General features: G+C 43.1%; 1 protein-coding gene across 6 annotated transcripts in view; it reads left to right on the top strand.

Moving 5' to 3' along the window:
• TIAM1 (TIAM Rac1 associated GEF 1) overlaps window positions 1-22,191 on the top strand; it is a 270,110-nt gene that overhangs the window by 210,931 nt on the left and 36,988 nt on the right. For all 6 annotated transcript variants that reach the window (XM_008165270.4, XM_042855753.2, XM_005283901.5 and 3 more), the window contains 3 exons: window positions 5,321-5,402; window positions 10,201-10,287; window positions 15,382-15,606. In XM_008165270.4, coding sequence (XP_008163492.2) covers window positions 5,321-5,402; window positions 10,201-10,287; window positions 15,382-15,606 — 394 coding nt within the window. The remainder of the gene's footprint in view (window positions 1-5,320; window positions 5,403-10,200; window positions 10,288-15,381; window positions 15,607-22,191) is intronic.

The following is a 22,191-nucleotide window of genomic DNA, read 5'->3' as shown; positions in this document are numbered from 1 at the left end:
TATAAACGACCTTATTTGCATCCTATAAAATAATCTTAACAAGTATTTCCTCTTGTAGACGGAGTGGATTTGTACTCACTGTGTATGTAATAAAATCACAGTCACTGGTGGTAACCACTATATTTAATGTTGAATTTGAACTTCCACTCTAATCCCCCTTTTTTCTAACGTTCCTAATTTTCAGTTTGCTCAAAGAAATCTCTTTTGTGTCAAAACATTCCATACTTAGACACTGCTCAAAGATGATTTTTCCCCCCCTGTTGGGCGGGGGTGGAGTTTGAGGTAAAAAGGCTCTGGAGTAACTCAAATGGTATCAAATTGCTTTCCTCCTATGTTTCAATTGGAATATTTGAATTTGCATATCTCAAAAACTGCTGAAGTAAAAAATCAGTTAAAAAACCCCCACACCCTCGTCAGTTCAGGATGCCTCTGTTAATGGTACCTTACTTAAGGATGTGTTGGGATGGAACAACACCCTCAACCTCCACCACCATTATCACCCATAAAACATAATAGAGAAATTAAATGAGGGGAAATAGCATTAATGGCATGTTAGAACTGAGAAATTAAGCACTCAAAAGTCAGGAAACTCAAATGTTAAGGAGCCGGATCCTGGCCTTCACTGCTTAGAGGGATCAAAACAGCCTTCTGGGAAATTCCCCCAGCGCCAGGGTAGCACAGGGCTGATGTAGCCATCCAACATCCTATGAAAAATAAAGCCGTGATCCTGCAGCACTTATGCATAGTGCTTAACTTTAAAATCTTAATTTGAAATCAGTGGGACTATTCACATGCTTAAAGTTCACAATGCATGTAAGTGTCTGTAGGACCAGGACCTAACCTATCACCAGAAGGACAGCAGTGCACGTGTCGTATTGTACATGTGTATGCTTACTAGAAAATCTTTGTGATTATTTTTATTTAGGTGTTTCTTGAAGAGATCCTCTTGCAATTAACTTATAATAAAATTGACTAATGCCTTCAGTTTTGTAGTCTCTCAAATAGCTATTTACAGGGTTATTTAATATTAATGTTGCCTAACTCTCTACTTTCCTTCTAATCAACAGCTTTTAAAATCTATTCATTTAGAAAAAGTTTAATAGAATTTCTGAGGCAGCTAAGATGTTCTCTTTTCTTTCATCATAAACTAGGTGATTTTTCAATCAAAATTAGAGATTTGAAATCTATATTTTCAAAAACATTATTTTATAATGTAAATGAAGTAATTATATTCAAACATTTTTTTTAAAAAGCCCATGGAGGCTTGTAACTCTGAGGGTTATTTTTTAGTGTTAGCTGTGCTACAGGATAGTTGCTTTTTATTTTGTATTTGTTTTTAGTGCTTTTAGTGCTTTTTAGAGCAAATAAGCATGTCAGGTTTCTTTTGGCTGGAATCTGACATGCTAAACTGCTTTCCTTTCCATCTGATTTAGGTGTTACTGTTCTGTAAAGTAATGCATGACTTTAATTGGGGAAACAAGGGACTGTGTAGTAAAGGCCTGAGCGTTGGGTTGGAGCGAGGGAGAAGGCATCAGGAGTTTCAGGAAGGGGCGGGGACGGAGGGGAGAGAATCAAAGCTTTAGAGGAAAATGGCATCTGTGCAAGAACATGAAAGGCTTGAGAAGAGTTAAAAAAGCTACTGGAGATGGCAATGCCTTGATCTTTTGGAAACATTGGGAGCTGAGAGGGAATCTGACTGGAACAAAGAGGAAACACTGCCACCTAGAGTTGGAGATTGGGCTTGCCGGATAATGAAATGGTGCCATGCTGTTGTTCATGGTATTACAAGAGAGTATAACAAATCTTGTAAGAGGCTCTTGAACTGACTGCAGTATAAAAATGTAGATTATTAAATCTCTTCTTTAAGATGCCCCTCTGCTTGTGCTCATCCATTGAAGCATGACAACTCTGGGCTCCTATTTAGTCCTTGAGGGGACACTACAGCGGGATAAAAGACCTACGGCTCAGCCACGGCCGGCCCAAGTCAGCTGCCTCAGGCTCACTGGGCTCGGACTGCAGGGCTAAAAATTGCTGTCTAGAGGTTTGGGTTTGGTCTGGAGCCTGAGTTGTGGGACCCTGCGAGGGAGGAGGGGTTCCAGAGCTTAGGCTCCAGTCCAAGCCTGAATGTCTACCCCGCAATTTTTCAGCCTGAGCCCCATGAGCCCATAGCAAGCCCCACCTCCTCTCTATGGGCCAGATCCTCAGTGTGTGTAATTCATCGGCGCTGAGTTGAAGTTAATGGAACTATGACAGTTTACATCAGCTGAGGGCCTGGTTCCATGTCTTTAGAAACACCTTGCTGAGAAAGTTGCTATGGAGCAGTACTCTGTAGTCTGCAGACAGTGTAGCGTTCACATGAGTATTTTCTGTGCAGCCTTCCCTACCCCCACATAGACCCATGCCAGTCGCACTTTGTTTCTGGCCTTTTATGCTGCTCAGGACTTCCTCTTTGGTTTAGATGGCACAGTTCATATTGAGGAAAGGGACTAGAAACACGTTATGTTGTGAAAATATCCCAATTAAGGAATCTGTAGTAAATTTGTTTCTAGGGTGGCACCATTTCAATGAAGGTTATTTACATAATGATTTAAATAACTTTTTTTAAAACCTTTGATTTAAATCAGGTTAAGGCTTTGTAAAACTAATTTGAATTTTTCTACTATTGCAGCTTTAGATGATAATGAACAAGATTGTAAATGCTGCTGCTGCTTCTTTTTAAAACAAACAAACAAACAAACACCACTCCTAGTAGGGACTCTTATTTGAATTTTTTAAAAACTGCCATAGGCAAAAATCAAAATATTGAAAATTAAGGCTCAGATCCTGCAAGTATTTAACCAGATACATAGCTATACTTAAAGTTCAGCATGTGATTCTATCATATGATTCTATGTCAGCGGTTCTCAACCGGAGGGCTGCAAGCCCTTTCGGGGGGGCGCGGAGCCCTGCGGCCGAAACCCAGTGCCCCAAGCCCCAGTGCTGAGCCAGGAGCGGTGCAGGGCTAAAGCTGGTGGCCCCGCTGCCCCAAAGCCAGGAGGAGGGCCTGAAGCTGGTGCCACCCCCCCCCCCCCCCACTCCCCCAGCCAGGAGCAGCACAGGGGTGAAGCCGGTGGTCCCCCACCCCAAGCTGGGTGCGGCGTGGGACTGATGCCAGCACCCTCTCAAGCCCCCGAAGCCCGGAGTGGTGGATCTGAAACTGGCAAACCTCCCCCCGCAAGCCAGGACTAGCTGGGGGGGCTGAAGCCTGGAGCCCCAGCCCCCCCCCCCCCCCCCCCCCCCCCCGAAGCTGGGAGCCACACTGGGAGCTCTGTTCCCCACCCGTACACAGCCCCTAGCTACCCCCTTCCTGCACCCTGAGCTACTCTCCTCACTTCATACAGCCCCAGCTACCCCCGTCCCTGCACCCTGAGCAATGTTCAGACTTTTTGAACTGAATCCCCTCTTGGAGTCATAATTTTTGGTTGTGCCCCCCCACAGCCCAGACAGGCTGCATGGCCTCCTGAGTGAGTCAGGGGTTGGAGGTGGTGCTCCCTCCCTGGACCCGGCTGTGCGGAGCTGGCTCAAGCCCCGCCAGCTCTCTCCCCCGCCCCCCAATAGAAGTAAAACTATGCCTATGCCCAAGGTCATCCCCCTACCCCACGCCAGCATAGAGCCCCAAGTCCTTTCCCCCCAGCCCCCGCTCGGCCTGGTGTTTTTATAGCGGGGGCGGGGGGGGGGGGAGGGGACTCAGTAAGAAAAAGGTTGAGAACTCCTGGTCTCTGTGCTTAAACATTTATAGCACCAGGGGGCTAAAATTGTATTTTTATTAAAAATACTTAGTGCATAAAACCTTAGTCACTCCCATACAGATTTGCATCAGCATTAACAATGTAGCTATTTAGACAGTTGATCTGTTCGCAAACTTATTGTGAATGTTTTTCTACACACAGGCCAACATTTACAAATACAGGAGCTTACAGTTAGGCTGCTAATCCTGCATTTAGGCATCTGAGGGTGGGATGTCTTGAAAGAGAGAAACGATGTTCCAATGGTTAGGCCTAGGACCTGGAGGACCCGGGTGCAATTCCCTACTCTGCCACAGACAGCCTGAGTTACCTTGGCTAAGTCTCTTATAGGGCCAGATTTTACAAAGGTTTTTAGGGACCTAGTCGGAATGTCAAAAGCTGATTTCAATGGCAGTGAGCTGCCTACTTGGTTTTGAAAATCCCATTAGGCACCAAGCTGCATTTTGAGATATCCAAATTCCTTTGTAAATCTGGCCCTTAGCCTCTCTGTGCCTCAGTTCCCCATCTGTAAAATGGGAATAATAGCACTGCCCTGCCTCACAGGGGTGTTGTCCAGATAAATACATTAAAGACCATGACATGCTCAGACCCTATGGTAATAGGATGTGGGGGATATACGTGACATAGACAAAGAAAGAAAGAAAGAAAGGCATCTGACTGATTTAAAAGCACAGTCCCATTGAGTTCAAGTTGCAATCCCTAGTAGGTGGAGTATAACCTGGTTGAAGCCATTTCAGTTTTGTTTACTTGTGGAAATTTGATATACCAGAAGGTGGTGTTCCTTGCACATATAATCGTTTTTGTGTTTTGAGTTTATGGTGTTCCCCCAGTAAGGATGTTAATAATAATAATAATACCTAACTAATTTTAAGATAGAGCTTGATAAATTTATAAATGTGAAGATATGATGGGGTTGCCTGTGATAGGAAGAGACTGGACTTGCTGACCTAGATGAGCATGTTAAGTGTGAAACTTTGTAGTAGAGAAATCTCTCTGTCAGATGTGATATTCTACTAGCAATTAGGAAATAAATAAAATAAAATAAATCCACTTCAGCAATTTCAGGCTATAAAATAGGGAAGAAGTAAAGAATGGGCAACAGGTAAATAAAAAATCGGATATAAAATTTAAAAAATAGTCTCAATACAAATAATGATTTAAATCTATTTTTAAATCAGAATTCTTACACACCCTGAATTTTCCCAGACTATTAAATAGGAATACCTGGGACCAAACCCTGCAGTCCTTGTGCACTCAGAACTTTACTGGTGGATGGACATTGGCATATAACCACTTGCATGCAGGCAGTGCTAGAAATATCACATTTCTCTCTTTTAATCACAATCCAGTGTTTCTAAAAATAAAGCACAATGGCTCCAGCAATACAGTTTACAGGTGTAGGGAAGGCTGCAGTAAATAAATGATCATGGTTCCCCTTCTGCCCCTTTAATTAAAAAGAAAGATCTACTCAGAATGGTGACAAACAGTACAACCTTTTGTGATAATGGATTTTTTTAAATATTTTGTCTGTTCAGTTATACAAAGAAATTGAAATCTGTCAAAAAATTACACAGCACATTCAGATTGAGAAGTCCGATACAGCCTCTGATTTTTATGGTAAGTTTTCTTCCTGATTTGTTTTTGTTTTTCCTATCAAATCCTGGTGTAAACACGCTCTTATTTACAATTCATTAAAATACCTTAAGGGACTGTTGAGCAAAATAAAAAAAGCACCTCTGACTCCTGTGTCATCCAGAGCAAGAGAAACCATGAAAAGCCAGATTGGAGCTGGATGGATTTTTTTTTTTTGGTTAACAAACTGAATGCAAAGTCCACACTGGCACATGAACTGTAGCATGTGCAGATCGCTCATGAAAGTTAATGTTTTCTTGTTTGTGTAGCTTCTCAGAACATACTGTGCAAAATCCTTGTGATTAAGAATATGGCACAGAGATATGGAACCACGGAGTGCTTTTGTCAGCGGGAATGGTGAAAAACAGAGCCTTGTAGAGCAGAACTCCCCTCTCCCAATAGCCATGTGTTATGTTAATGTTTGTATTATAAGATAAATTGTGGCTTTGCAGTAAGTCTCAAGTGACAGTGTGTTGTTGCACTGCTGCAGGAGCAGATGGGGAAGCAGATTGTGACTCTGGGCTTGCCTACAGAGGGTGGTAGTACACTCCGGTGGGGTGCACATTCCAATGCACACCAATGTGTTGCAAACTAACTGGCCCATGTGAACCTTGCTGGTGTGCACTAAAAGTTCCCTAGTGCTCATTAACGTTAGCCCAGAGTCACAGATTACCTCCTGGTTAACCTGCTGCTCCAAGTGGAAAGTATCCAGCACCATCTCTATGCATGATGTATCTCATGTCCCCCAATGCATTGGGACCGAGGGGAATGGACCCTTGTCCCCCTCATTTCTGGCTTCCTCCAGTCTCTTCCTTGCCCATGTGTGGGGGCTATACAGTGGCCCTTCAGAGGATGCACTCCCCTATATGGTGCTACCCACAGCATGGGTAATCATCTCAGAGAAGTAAGGAAGCCCCTTGTGCCCCTTTACTTCCCTGCCCAAGCACCCGAGACAGGTCACAATCTTGTCCAGCATAGGCGGGCTTTGAATACACGAGTTTGGCATCCAATGAAGTCTATAGAAGCTCAGTGCATCTCTGAAGCCGGAGTATGCCCCATAATATTAACACATTTATAAAGAGGGGGGAAATATTCTGTATATCATTTTAGCAAAATCTCTGTTGTCTTATCTGTTTTTTCAGCTTTTTAGTATTCAAAATTACAAGTCTTTAGATTGGCAAGATTGCCCTTTGGTCAGGCAATTACAGTATTTTTACATTTCTTTTGCAGTCTACCCCCCGGGCAGCCAATCCGCATCTTTTAATGTTTATCCAAATATTCTGTTTTAATGAATAGAATAATTTTGAATCCCAAAACTGATTATTATACAGCTGTAGGCCATTTTGAATGTTGAGCTCTGGTGCAAAGCTGCGATACTGGCTATTTGAAAACTAAAGATTTAAGACGTACATATTAACTAGCACAATTATGACCCCAGGTTCAATAATTATGTTGCGTCTGGGAAGACTTCAATAGTTAAGGGCTTGTCTTTATTCCCTTTTGGGTTTATTTAGTGGCAGGAGCGTAAAAAAGGGGAAAACAATGAAAACAAACGATTGTAAAATAAAATGATCGGTTGAGCTGTTTGAGGCAGGAAATGTGTCTTATGGGTGGGCCTGATCCTGCAGACAATTAATACCCTTCATAATGCTTACTGCACTCATTGAAAGAAATAGCAAAACTCCTTTTGACTTTAATGGGAGCAGGATCGGGCTCTGAATAAGGCCTGGGTCCTGTAAAAATAATATTAAGTGATGTTGTAATATTAAGCCTATATTGAAATGCATGCATACGAGAGACAAGAGTTAAGGTTGCAAGTGCATTTGAATTTTTAATGCTTGACGTTGCCTTTATGTAGATTAACATAACTGTTGCAATTTTAACAAAGTGCTGACTTTTACAGTCCTACCAAGATCATGTGCTTAAGTTTACATGCAGTGAGTAGTCCTACTGACCTCTCGCAATATGAAAAAAAAACTAAGCATGTGTGTAAGCCTTTATAGCATTGGCACCCTAAACTTTGCTGTCTTAACAGAGATATTTTTTGAATTTCCTAGTTTTTTAAAAACCATAATAATTAAAACAAATCCGTAGTGTGGCAACACTGTAGCCCCAAATCAGGAAAGCATATAAGCACTTGTATAAGTGCTTCCATGAATAGGGATGCTTTCCTGAATTGGAGCCTATGTTAGTTAGATAGCAATAGAATGCACCTTTGCAGGATCTTAAATTATTGTATTGAATGAGGCAGTGCTCCTACCACCTTCAGTGTGCTCTGTAAAAGACTGCTTCCAAATTATCATGTGCTTTCACTACTGTGCTTCATTCAATCCAAAGCGAATTTACGGCACATTTTTAAGATTTTAACACTATGTACCAAAATTCCATGTGCCTTGTGCAGCCTGCTTGAGAAAGTGTTATTTAAAGAAGTGTTGTCATTACTGAAATTGTAGGCAACATTAACTGTTGCTATTGCTTGAATTCCAGCTATAATCATCATAATAATTCTTGTACACTTTTAATCTTCTTACAAACTGTTAATTAATCCTGACAGTGCCTTTGTAAGGTAGGAAAGTGTTCCTATCTTCATGGAACAGCTGGAGAATCAAAGGCAGAGAGGTTAAATGACTTCGCTAAGGTAAAGCAACTCAAGGCAGACAAACCCAGCTCCCCAAGCAAAATGGTTGAGAGAAACTCTACTAAGGCCTGGTCTACACTACACAGGTCAATGTAAGCTGCCTTGCGTCGACCTACCTGTGGAAGTGTCTTCCCTTACATTTGGCTCCCGCCAACGCCTCTCTATGCCGATTTAGTAATACCACCACCCTGAGCAGCGTAGCGTTATGGTCAGTGTAATTAAGTTGACAGTGTCAGTGTAGACACTGCATTGCTTACTTTGATTATTACTAGCTTTCAGAAGCCATCCCACACTGACAATACGGTCGATACAAGTGCTCCTGGTAAGGACGTGCACCATCGACACAAGGAGCCAAGCATGCACACACACAAGCGATTTAATAACTGCGGTAGCTGTATGCGACATAAGTTTGGTCGACGTAATTTTGTAGTGTAGAGATGGCCTACAGTAAACTGCAGAGTTTCCAGCTGAACTTGTCCACTTGCACCAGGTTCTCTCTGGAAGGGGACACTATAGCTCATAAACAGCTCACAAATATCTCATCAATGTCTTGGTCCCATCTTTCAAGAGCCATGTTATAGGCTATGTGTTCACTGCAATATTGGCTGATCTACACTTGAGTTAATGCCTCTGGAGTTGGTCTAGCTTGAGCAACGTTGCAAAATAACACTTGAGCTGCACAGAGTGATTGGAGTAGCAGCTGGTGTGTTCTGCTAACTCGTGCTGTAGCCTCGATGGGTCAGTTCACTTTGTTAAATGCACTGCCACACTTGAGTTAAGGGGTTTTGTGACTGAATGGGACTTGAATTAACTCTGCAGTGAGGACAAGCCCATATTTACCATTTCTTTTTTCCTGGCTGTTCTTCAGTTTATTCAGAATTTCTCTCCCCACTAACCTTGGTGCATGAAGTGAGCTTGACAGATTCCATTTATATTCCAAGTTGAGGAGCCCAGCTTCTGCTCTCCTAATTGGCTGTTCAGTGATAAATGGCCATATGCCACAGGCCTGTGGGCTGGCCCCTATTTTTTTTAATGATGAATGAAAGAATAACTTGCCATCCATAAACATCAATTTGAAGGGAGTCAGAGTCAGAATAGGCTCCCAGTACATCTGCTTCCTCTTGGCTGATTGCATATCAAACAAGCATCTCTCCCTAGAGATTCATAAAAGTTTTCTTTGAAAAAAAGAATAATACACATCTAGGGTGCCATGAAGTTTCAGAAAAGCAAATGTCCTTTTTTAGGTAAGTCTCAATAGTAAATAAATAAAACAAATTTAATAAAATACTTTTTATTTTATACACACATTAGAGCTGACATTATATGAAATCCAAGTAATGGATAAAGAAAATCACCAATATCAAATATAGTTGTGTAATTTGCACTCTTAAAATTAAGTCTGTGTCAGTATTTCCATTATAAATCTCTGGTTTGCTGGTTTATAACTTAGCCATAAAAGTGTGCACTGGAACTTGGTGAATAACAAGTCATGCCAGCAGCAGCTGAGAAAAGAAAAAAAGGTAGCATTTTACAAACCAGCCCAGCCCAGGAAATTCAAAAGGTAAAAGCTGACATTCTGCTTGAACAGGCACTATTATGCCTTGTGTGAGTATCAGCCATAACTCTGAATTTCCTGGCCTTTGTTGGTTTGGGACACAAACCATAACTTTATATACATTTTGTCTGCAAATATCCAACTTCTTGAAGTGACCAATTGTGGCAAGACAGTTTTAAGTGCATTCCAACAATTTACAGCTGTGGTTTCCCCAAATAAAACTTGAATGATTTATGTAAATGCAAAAATTCAATTCAGCTTTTTAAGTAATTTTTTTATTTAGTAATTTTCCTTTTCAGTTTTTTAAAGCTTTAATACTACCCCTCACTCCCTGAAAAATTGGGCCCCAATTCTGAAAAGCCCATTACTCACATGGATAATCCTTACTCATGAGTAGACTTCTTGAATACTGCTATGGAACTACTTGCATGAGTAAAGGATGCTCACAATAGGATCAGGTACTGCTTTATCAAGGATTTTGCTTATTGTGGAAAAGAGTGCCCTCAGATATTGTGCATGAGATGTTTCTTGCGGTTTTTATATAACTAATTCTGAAGATGTTTTAATTGTGTCGCTTGGTATTTCTGTAGGCTTTTCTCTCTCTTCTGTGGAAGAAGAAGGGTTTCGTAGGCTTTATGTGAACCGTGTAAAAGAGACGGGTCTGGCTTTCAAGAAAGGTAAAAGATACTGGAAGACTTCTACCCAAGTTAATATAGTCTCATTGTTATTATTATTTTATTATTGGTATTGCAGTAGCAGTTAGGAGTGCCAGTCATAGACCAGAAGGACTCCATTGTGTTAGGTGCTGTACAAACACAGAACGAAAAACCTGTCCCTGTCCCAAAGAAGTGTTTGGAAGGGCCCCAGATACCTTAGCACAGTAATTTGTAACCTGTTTATCATGGTGGGCCACATATGCGACCCACAAAGTGTTACCTGGGCCACAGGTTGAGAACCACAGTGCCCCCCACCTAGCCCCTCCCCACAAACCCCTATGCTCAGTGCCCTCTGCCCAGAGACCCCTCCACAGAGTGGGGCCAGAAGCGGAGAGCTGGGCGGGGGGCAGGGACCCTGCCTCCAGACCCTGCTGTGTGGGGACCCTACCATGTGGGGCTGGGGGGTAGGACCCCATTATGTGTGGCCAGGTGGCAGCCAGCTGCCCAGATCCTGCTGCGCAGCTGTGAGCCTGGAGCCCGCCATGCAGCAGGGCAGCTGGGAGCCCAGAGCCCATGGCCTTTAGCACACAGCTGAGCTGGGCCACAGCTGTGTGCTAATTGGGCCACATGCGGCCCGCGGGTTGAGAACTGCTGCCTTAGCATATGTCTACCTCCCCGTCCAACCTACGGAATGATTTGGGATTGACTACAGTATATGTGCAGTCACCCTTCATTCTGAACTGCTTTTCTGCCCATCCCTTCTCTTCCATAACAGGATCACCATGTACTGCAGCGAGAAAGACAAGTGGTCCATAAAGCCACTCTAGAACTGATACTAAGAGATGAAGAAATAAAATAAATTGCACATCTTCACTCCAGTGGCTGAGATCACTGTCCCTAGTTTTGCTTTCAGCCATTTCAGGAAGCATGGCTGCTCTGAACCTGGGATGTAACAGAGCTGACTAGGCCAGAGAACTGACCTAAGGGTGTAATCAGCTAAGAGGATTTCAGTAGTGTTTTTGGAGGACTCTACATCTCTTTCAGAATCATGAAGATCCTCCACTTTTTTTTCCTGTCACTTTCCACTCCTCACTCTCTTCCCATATGAATGGCCACCATCTTTCTGGCCAGGGTGTATGAAGTTTCCTGCAAAATCCTTTAACATTTCTCCTTACACAATGCAGGCTCCTTACACTCCTTACACCAATTGCATAGGGAGGCAAACAAAAGGCTCTGGGATTCTGTGGTGAGTCAAGGCAAATGTAAAGGGATAGGGAAGGGAGGTCTGGGCAGTCCTCCTTCAGCTTGGAAATTCTGGAAATATCAAGTGCAGTTTCCTGAATTTTACAAGATATTTGAGCAAGATTCTAGACAAAAAACAAGCAAACAAAGAAAACGGGGTGCGTGCCTACTCTGGATTTGGAATGCTAAACTAAGTTGTCAATAGGAAATTGGTCTTTTCAAAAGAACAGGGTAAACTTTAAAAAAAATCACACCTCTGTGTGAACATTTTTTTTACCTACTATTGTAGTAAGTAAAATGTAAGATACCTATAACTGAGAGAGAAATAGTGACTATATTTCTCAGTTTGTACAGATGATAGGACTTTGTATAGTGAGTTGACAAACTGGAAAAAACATTTGCTCTCTACTCTTTCAATTACAGTAATCTTAGGTGTACTCAAAGTAATAATAGGTAAAGAAATTCAGAGAGAAGCATGTTTAATATTTCAAAGTGAAGATGTCCCTTAAATACATAATACAAATTCTAAGATACTTGATTATCTTTATAAAATAATGATATTTCATCCCATCTGACAAGAACCAAGGTTAGAAAGAGTCTATAAAGCCTCAATTGCAGCATTTATGGTCACACACATATTAATGTGTTAACACTGTGACAGGGCATTAGTTAGCAGAAAAGAAAACGGAATAATGCTAAATGCTTGACCTGTTTTGTTCTTGTTTAGACTATGATTTTGCGGTCCATTTATTTTGAAGCTATTCTCATTTGTTTCATTTTATTCTGCTGTTAGTTTTGCAAATGAGTCAGTGCAAGTATAAGTGCAAAAAATAATGGCGAAGGGTGGGGAAGTGGTGAATATTATTAGGGCTGGTCAAATGATGAGAATTTTTACTGACAATTTTTTCCCCTTTTTAATCAATAAATTTTGAAGTTTGCAACGTTTGGACCAGCATTGTTCTTATAGCTATTTGGTGCCCAGCACTACAGTATCTGGGCACAATTATATATGTTTAGGGCACATCTACATTGCAGCTGGGGTGTGCTTCCCAGCTCAGGTAGACAAGCACACTCTAGCTTTGCTTGAGCTACCATGCTAAAAACAGCACAGGCGGCAGCTTGGGCTAGCCACCCGAATACGAAACCACCTGGACTCCCTGGGTACATATGTGGGCAGCTAGCCCAAACCGCTGCCTGTGCTACCCCCGGCTACTCTGCTATTTTTAGTGCGCTGCATACCTGAGTTGGGAAGCACACTCGCAGCTGCAGTGTAGACGAACCCTGAGAAGTATCTTTTTTTTTCCCCCTAAAGAAGAACAAAACTCCCACAGCCTCCTCTGACATCTCTCCCCATTTCACCAAATGTAAAGCCACTTACTTAAGCAGATTCAAATCTGGGCTGCTTATTTCCTGGAGGATGCAGCTGGATTCACAATGCAATTCTTAGGGGAAGTCTTGCTGAAAGAGCTGAGTCTTGCATCCTGCCCTCAGGATGGCAAGACTCAGGGTCTGCATGATCTCCTATAGAGAGAACTCTGTGCTTAAACAGCTTCCACCAAGAACAGCTTATCCTCTGACCCTGCAATTTCCGCTGTCCGTCAGCCTGAGCACCCCTTTCAAGTGCAGCTGACACATTCGGGTGTGGAGCAAGAAGTGATTTTGCAGATGAACAGGATGGAGCCTGGCTAGGGGTCTGAAGATAAGGACCAGGATCTTGAAATCAGCCCAGTGCTGGCTAGGCAGCCAGTGCAGAATATTATTTATTGTGATGTGCTCAAGTCGGTCTGCTCTGCCAAACAGGCAGTGGTGTGTTGAACTAGCTTTCTTTTTCAGGTGGCCTCCAGGGCCAGTCCAAGGTACAGCATATTGCAATGTCCTAGCCTAGCTACATTAATCAATGCACTCAGTACCTCCAGAACAGATCACTGTGACATGCTTCAGCCTGGATTGACCCTGGAGGCCCCCCTGATAATGAAAGCTGGTCCAGCGTGCAGCTGGCTGCCAGGATGTACAAACCGCCTGTTCAGAGTGAGGTCATATTCTCTGCTGGATCTTCAAAATGCTTCCGTTTGTCTATCATCACCACCTTTGTCTTTCCTGGGCTGAGTTGAAGCCAGCTGTTTTCTCTCCAGATTCTTATTTCCCTTAGAAACTGGGACTACAGATAATGCCAAAAATTGGATAAATACCATGAATAAATTTCCAAGCAATAAATTTAGCGTTAGAGGATTTATGTGATAGGATATAATATGTTTTCAGGACCAGGGAGGAGGCAAAATAAAGTCCTAAATCCAATTCTGTTTCAGTTAGGGACATTGCCTCTTTTCCTTAGCCATCGTAATGACTTGCCTCTTTCAATAAAGCACTCATCAGTGTGAAGAAAATTAAATAAACGATATCGCTAATCCTGCTTTATAAAGAGAATGTCAGCAATTCAGTCACACGTGTTCAGATGACTTTTACCGCAGGGATTGCACCATGAGAACACAAGACACTCCAGTTCTGCCAGATAGAAGAGCTGTGAATAGTTGATGGGAAGAGACAACACAATGCTCAAACCAACCAGTAAATCTTCCCGGCGTCTATCTATTGGAAAAAGCAGTTTTCGGTCATAAAATGGCTTTTGCTACTGCAAAAATGGAAATGGAGACGCTAGAAAAAGCAGAACTGGGGAAATGCCCAAAATCCCTGTTTTTTTCCATTTGGCTATGAGCCTTATCGCACCTGCCTAGTACTTCCCTAGTTCTCACCCTAAGGTTTTTGGCTAGTAATCCTCCTCCTCTCCCTTTTCTGTATTATACTCACTGGTTTGAGGGCTAGACGGTGGCTCACCTTTGGTGGGCAAGGAAGGGCAGGAGCACAAGAAGCCTTCTGCAGAGTCCAGGTGGAGTCCTCCTACACAATACCAGAGTGCTAGAAATCTAGAAGAGGAGGTCTCAGTGCAAGGGGTCGTGGCCCTCTTGCTCTTTCCATATTGCTAAAGGGGAGATGCCATCCCAGCTAAATGGAGAGGGAGGGGAGTCCTGGTATTGAAAAAGATGAGATCCCCTGATCTAAGATGAATTATGGTGCTAGTCTGCATGAAAGGGTGGGGTCATGATTGGGCCTCTCTCCCATCCCTTCCTGTGCACTGATCAGCAGAGAAGGGCCACCGTTACATGGCTTTTCCTCCTACCCACCCCTGCAATGCAGCCACTAATGTAAAGCCACAATCTTGCCCTAAACATTTTCTAACAAACACTCTCTGCTAAATGACTCCAGTTAATGATGAGAATTGTGATGTCTTGAAACTTGGAAGTTTGACTTTCTTGGGACAATTTACTTTAAAGTTAAAAATGTTTTTAGTCTTGAGGAATTAATTAGTGTCTTATTTCTATGATCCATTTTCTCTCATTCTAACCCCTAGGTCAATGTGAAGCAGGAAAGTAGATTCCTGTTCGAATTCATGTCACACTACTACTTTCTTCACCAATAATCTGGAAAGCTTTAGAAATCTGAGTCTGTTTATAAGCACTGTGTTCTGTAAATGCTGTGCATGGTTTTTCTCCTTGAAAATAATGTAGAGAAAAGTTTATTTCTTCACTCACAAAGAGCGTATGGTGGAACTCAGTGAATACATTGTAAATGTACTACATGGTGACAGCAAGCATAATGATACTATGGTGATGGGATGCCGTAGAAAACCCTAAGATAGATCTCTTCACAAAAATCAGCATCCATCAAGTTTCTGCATGTTTGGAATCATAAATGTTTATGTCATGTCTAGATATCACAGTTACTAGCACTTCATAAATAAACAGACTGATGTCTTTGGGGTACATGGGCAACAGAAACTTACTGTGTGATACTTACCTGTTACTTTCTGTTCTGCAGGCCTTAAAGCTGGTGATGAAATTGTTGAGATTAACAAAAGAGGAGCAGAAGACCTGGATTCAACCATGCTGAAAGATGCCCTTGTTCAGCCTTCACTGTGCCTTACAGTGCGTACTTATCCTGAGATAGAGGGGGGGCAGAAGTTAATGCAACTACCCCCACGTCGCATGGAAAACCTGTCTGACTTGAGTGACAGTGCACTGATGTATAGCGGCAGTAACCAAGGTAACAATGTCCATTAAGGAAATTAACATAAAATGGGTTCACTTTGGTTCCAATATACATCAGTGTAACTCCATTGACCACAGTGGAGTTACTCCTGATTTACACCTGCGTGAGATGAGAATCAAGCCCTAAACATTGTGGTTAGATTATCAACAGGAGCTTGGGAATTTATGACATGACCTGTGGTTACATTAAATTGCAACCACAAATTCCCTGGCTCGGTAGTGATTTGGTAGATATTTGGTCAGAGAAATGTGTGAGTTTTTGTTTGGCTTTTTAAATATGTGAATACCCCAAAACAAAAGACACTCTTAAGTGTGTTTATTTGTTTGATTTATTTTTTCAGAAGTTCATTTAAAAATGTGGTCAGAATAACATAAAATGGAGTGGTTTTTTATTTTCTTTTTTCTCCTTTTCCTGCTCTGAAGAAGGCAAACATGAAAGAAGGCTCCTAAAAACTGACCGTGTTTGAAATTGTTAGCTAGCAGATAGAACACGAACAGGCATCAATAGTAGTTGAATGATTGCTTTTAAAAAGCAGTTGTGAGGATGAGGTGGGAATAATCGTAAACTCCATACCTGGGATTTTGATATTTGGCCACAAGATGTCACCCTTACACATATAAAATCACTTAATTTTCTTTCTTGAGGTAAGAGCATCTTGATCCCAGTTTGAGTAAGTTACTACCCTTCCAGTGCAGGGCTTATAGGTCATAGGGAAGGCTAAAACCTTGTTGTCAGAATTTTTTCCCCATAGCAGGAAAATTGGGGAGGTGAGTATGGTTTTCCCTTTATTTCACTGTTGCTGAAGGAAGAGTAGGAATATCTCAATTTAAATTGGAGGAAACAATAAAATAGCATTTCAGCAGATGGTTCAGAGGTGCTTACAGAAGTTTCAGTAACACAATTTTACCTTGTTAAAGTGCTTGCAATTGCCATATGCATCTAAAGCATGGTGTTAAAAATGTTTAAAACTGAACAACACACATGTTCTAATTGGGAAGATTTTAGATTAAAGCGGGAATAGGGTTTGGGACCTACTTCAAAGGTTGAGGTTTGGAGGCAAGCATTTAGATCTCCTCCATCACTTTCCATCTCTTTAGACATCAGTGGAAGAAAGTATAAAAGGTTTTTCCAAAGCTCTTATTCTCCTAGCCCCTGTGCATTATTCGGTTTTTACTATCTGAACTGGATTGAAATGTAAGTTAAATAGAGGTACCTTTTATTATTATATCTGGGATTGTAGCTGTGTCTCAGATTTTGGTTTCAGCTCTGTGACTTCTTGTCCAAAGCAATCAAGTGTGAAATACCCATTGACCTATTTATTTGTATCCTAGCTGATTACTGCCAGCTTGGCTGGCTGGATAAATCAGCTCAGTGGTTTCTATCACATGCTTTACTTATAGCATGTACACTTATATTTCTGTACTGAGCTAAAAGAAAATCCACCTAAACACTGCAGTTTAACATTATTGGGCTCAGGATCTGGCTGGACCATTATGTTTATGTGGCTTTAGACGCTATACTTTACTGGAGCAATTTGCTGCATGTCATGCAGAGAGTGTGGGATGGAATTTTTACCAAAGGAGCTTTGGTAGATAATTCTGTTTATTGGGTCAATATTTTAGATTCTGATCCTTTTAGGAAGCCTTTAAAAATGTTGATATTGGATATTTTTTTACTGGTGTGTGTTTGGAGGAGGGGGGTTAATAGAAAACCAAACCAAAATTCCAGCAATTTAAACGCCGTTGGACCCACTGGCTCTTAGCCCACTCTTGTTTCTTTTGTGATTAATTAGGCTAACTACTAAGATTTTGATGTATAGCAAGGTGAAGAAGAGGCATATAGAACCTCTCAGGGGGAAAATATGTGCCTGTTACAAAACCACAAGATTTCCTCCTCTCACCTTTTAATTTTCTCCCAGGTTTTAATCTTCTATTCCCCCAACACAGCCATTATAATTTTGCTTGATAAGCACTTTACATGCTAGGACTCCCTCTGGAGACCCTCAACATTTTCCCCGTAATTAGCTAAAATGACCACTCAAGGCCCTCTCCCTTCCCCAAGAATAGTGTCTTGCCTCTAGTCTACAACACACAACTTCATCCAGTCCAGGGAGTGAGAGAATGGGGACTAGAAATCCAGAGGTAGGTCTCCCAAAACTCAGCATAGAGCATTGCCACTAGGTTAGTAACATAGTAAAAGGTTATTTTTTATCCATAATTTCTTGAGGCATTCCCGACTTCTCTTCTGCATAGTGAAACCATATGGCCTCCATGTGGAGATATGTGAGCTACTCTTCATGTACTAGATTTTGGGGGTGAGGCTCTAAATATTCTTGTTCTGTATGAGATTACAGCATCGGAAGACATAGAACACACTATGCAAAATACAGGGACAACTAAGAGCCTGACAGATCACTTCATGTGGTATAGGGGGTAAAACAGGTATATCACTATTTTGAATGAATACATTCATTTTCTATTTATGAACCAGTTAAGTGTTCCTGAGCAGTCTGTGATTTGTCACTCTGCGAGCAGGAAAACCAGAGCAGGTTACCCTAGGATCTGAAAGATTCATATGTTGTAAAAACAAACAAACTGTTCACTGCATTATAGAATCTCCATTTTTTTTTCTTTCTGTCTTCTTCTTTTGCTGATTCCCCAGAGCAAGTAAATTTGGATTTCAGAGCAACAGTGACCTTAGTTTTGTCTGGTTTATTTTTGTGAGGCAGACTTCTAATTTGAGGTGTCATGTAGCATGTTTAAAATACCTTTACTGGTTCTTTACATGGTCTTAAAGTTTCAATAGGACTTACAGGATGATAATCTGAAGATTTTGCCCATTACGCAGGGACCAGGTAAAGAAGTGAAGAGCCAGAGGAACAGATCACTATTACTGTTACAACCCTTATGATGTTAAACATTGTGAACATACAATTTCAAAGGAAGTTTCTGGTGATTTGGTCTGTGTCTGCCAGCTGTGTTTAGAATTTTTGTTCTTCAGTCTTCCGAAACCCTTCATGTATCCAGTTGTACTAGTTTTTAACCTGTTAGAAAGCAGCATTGTTAACACTTCAGTTTTTAGACTGTAAAGCTCCAGGACCCACTTAAAAATTACCATTTTTTTCTGTAAAATCTCAACAGCTTTATTATGGATATACAGATCATCTGAGTGTGCATGTGGTGTTATCACTCCCCCTTCTGGCTCCATGCTTATTAGTTAGCATTACAGTAGAACCTCAGAGTTACCGACACCTCAGGAATGGAGGTTGTCCATAACTCTGAACATTACGGACTTCTGCCATGGGGCTGGGGGGGAGAGGGAGAGTTGGGGCTTTGGGCAGGGTCAGGGCTTCTGACCAGTGATGAGCTCCCAAAATCCTAAGAACCGGTTCCCTACCAGGTCCTCGGCGGCACTTCGGTGGCAGAGGGATCTTCACTCACTCTGGGTTTTTGGCAGCAGGTCCTTCACCTGGAGCAAGTGAAGGACCCGCCGCCGAAGTGCCACCAAAGACCCAGTAGGGAACCGCGCGGTGAGTACAAGCCCCACATGCCTGTCTCCTCTCCGCCACCCACCCGTCCGACCCCAACCCATGTCCTGCCCCCCTCAGAACCCACAACCCATCAACCCCCCCCTTGTCCCCTGACCACCCCCTCCCAAGACCCCCCCACCCTTACTGCCCCCCCCCAGGACCCTGCACCCTACCCAACTTGCCCCACTACCTGTCCCCTGACTGCCCGAACCCCATCATCCACCACCCCGACAGACCCCTGGGACTCCCACGCCTACCCAACACCCCCCCCCCCCCCCCGTTCCCCATCCCCTGACCATCTCCTCATAACCTCCACTCACTCCAACTGCTTCCTACCCCTTATCCAGCCCCTCCTCCCAGCCCCCAGCTGGCCCCATTACCATGCTGCTGTGTAAGGATGCTGCGCAGCCCCACCCCCTTACCCAGAAGTGAAAGTAAGCCGGGTGCGTCATACCGGGGTGGCCCGGCTTCCCCAGGGGGGCAATTTAAAGGCTGGAGCCCCAGGCCCTTTAAATTGCCACCAGAGCCCCACTGCTGGAGCCCTGGGGTAAGGGCTGTGGGGGCTCTGGGGGCTATTTAAAAAGTCCAGGGCTCCCGCTGCTTCTATCGCCCGGCCCTTTAAATAGCCGCCGAGTCCTGGGGTAGCGGGGTGCTCCAGGGGCTATTTAAAGGGCCAGGGCTCCAGCTGCCTCTGCCACCCCTGTCCTTTAAATAGCTGCTGGAGTCCCGCCACTTCCCCCAGGGCTCCGGCGGCTCTGCAAGAGGGGGTTGTAATGGGGGGAGGGGCCGGGGGAGCCTTGGCCCTCCTCATCTGGGAGCTCAAGTGGGCCAGACAGGACGGTCCCTCAGGCCGGATGTGGCCCGCGGACCGTAGTTTGCCCGCCCTTTTAGGAACCAGTTCTACACCGGCTTCTAAATTTAGCAACCGGTTCTTGCGAACCGGTGCGAACACAGCTACAGCTCACCACTGCTTCTGACCCTGTGAACACCAGGGGCTCAGGGCTTTAGATCTGGGGTAAGCACTGCGGCTTGGGGCTTCAGCCCCACAGCTTCATTTGTGGCTTTTGCCCTGTGAGGGGCACTGGGGCTCAGGGCTGCCCACGGCTCCAACCCCAGTTTCAGCTGGGGTTGGGGGGTGCACCAGGGCTTGGGGCTTTAGCTGTGGTGGGAATGCTAGGGCTGAAACCAGCACTCCCCTTATAGCTAAAGCCCCAAACCCCCAGGACCCCCCGCAGGGCCGAAGCCCTGAGCCCCAGTGCTCCCAAGGGAAAGAAGCCCTGACTTCCACCCCCCTGCCCGGAGCCCTGACCCCCCTCACCCTGTGACTGCAGCCTTAGCTCCCAACCTGGCTGAAGCCCTGAGCCCCAGGGCTGAAGCCCTGAGGCAGTAAAATATTTGCCGCCCTTCCTCTTCCCCCCCCCCCCCTTTTTTTTTTTTTTTTTTTTTTTTTTTTGGTCTCTGCTGCTACCTGATACCCTCTGGAACCGGAAGTTGTCCGGTTGACCAGTCAGTCCATAACTCTGGTGTTCGTGTCTTTGAGGTTCTACTGTAGGTATGAGAATTCTGTGCTGGACCTGGACCTGGACCTGGACAGTTTCCCTTTAATTTAATTTTTTTAAAACCAAACTCTTCTTATGCATCGGGTAAAACAAACAACAGAGCGAAATCTCTTACAAGCACTCCTAAAAAGGACAGCTATTTTTGTGGTCATTGTTACCCTGGTTTGGCAAGATACTTGAGCACATGCCCAACTTTTAAGCATCAGAGCAGTCCTGTTGATCTTAATGGGATTACTCATGTGCTTAAAGTGAAACATGTTCTTAGCTACCTTGCTGCCCCTTTGCTGTTTTCTGAATTTCTCTTTCTAATTCCTTCATAAAAAGTGAAGCCACTTTGCCATCTTCATTAACAAGTTGTATATGCCTAGACTGTCTCCAGTTACAGCAAAAGAGAACTTAGTACATTGTCCTTATAGAGCTCCATTAATAGCTAAATAAAGATTTTCAGGATATGAATAAAACCATGCAATGAACCAACAGTAAGGGGACAGTAACTGCAATGTATTTAAATAGATATTGTAAGAACATTCAACTTTACTGAGTTCCGTGGCAAAGTATAACTACCAGCAGATAACCCTATTAAAGAGACACTGAGTTTGACAGCCTAAGACTTTTGTGTGAAAGAACAATGCAGAACATGCATTGTGTGACTGTTCATTAAGATGTAAGTGAAAGATTGCTGTCTGTATTGGGTAGGAGTGTTTATACTGCAGGAAGTAGATTAAAGAGGTGTCTGACTAGTAACAGGAAAAGAAGCCCTGATAACTATAAAAGGCATGCTGTTCATTGGCTTAGGCTGAGACATAATTGTGGGCTGCATTTCACACTGCTTAAAATGGATAATTAATCGTAGGGGACAAACAGAGGCTGCTCACGCCAAACTCATGATATTCTGCACATTTCCCCTTTTTTAAATGGACATTTAAGGGGATTTGAGAGTTTTGCTAGATATTAGTAAAGGTGTCGGAAAGTAATAAAAGTTGATGGACTAAACTGTAGAAATGAGAGGTTCAGCACAGATTTAATTTCTTAGAAACCAAACACTTCCACAAATGCATTTCATTATCATCTATCTTAACCCATTAAACCAGACCTTGTCAAGATCGAGATCTTAGATTTTTCAGCACAATGGAGATAGGCCTCCATGGGAACCTCCCATATGAACCTCCTCTCTGCTATTTTTGAATATTTTAATTCAAAGGTCACTCAGCTCTGTACTGGTTTCTACAGGTTGGTGCAAGTTGGAGCCAAACCAGCAGGGTCACGTTTTCTGAATTTGGTTCAGATGTAACTCAGGATGGGGAAAATCTTGCAAGATCTTGCAAAGTTTTTGCCGGTTGTGGCTAAAAGCTTGAGAGATGTTTTGATGAGATTTTGGCACTTTTGAACCCAGGCCCAAAGTCAAGTATGAATTGTCTTCAAATGAGAACTAGAAAGCCTGCCCTAACATGCCTTCCTGGCCCAACTTTATTTTTTTTAGCAAAACACTCA

The sequence above is a fragment of the Chrysemys picta genome, chromosome 1 (assembly GCF_011386835.1).
Source record: "Chrysemys picta bellii isolate R12L10 chromosome 1, ASM1138683v2, whole genome shotgun sequence".
Classification (NCBI taxonomy): Eukaryota; Metazoa; Chordata; order Testudines; family Emydidae; genus Chrysemys; species Chrysemys picta.
The sequence above is the reverse complement of the archived record's forward strand: the minus strand, read 5'-3'. Positions and strand labels throughout refer to the sequence as shown.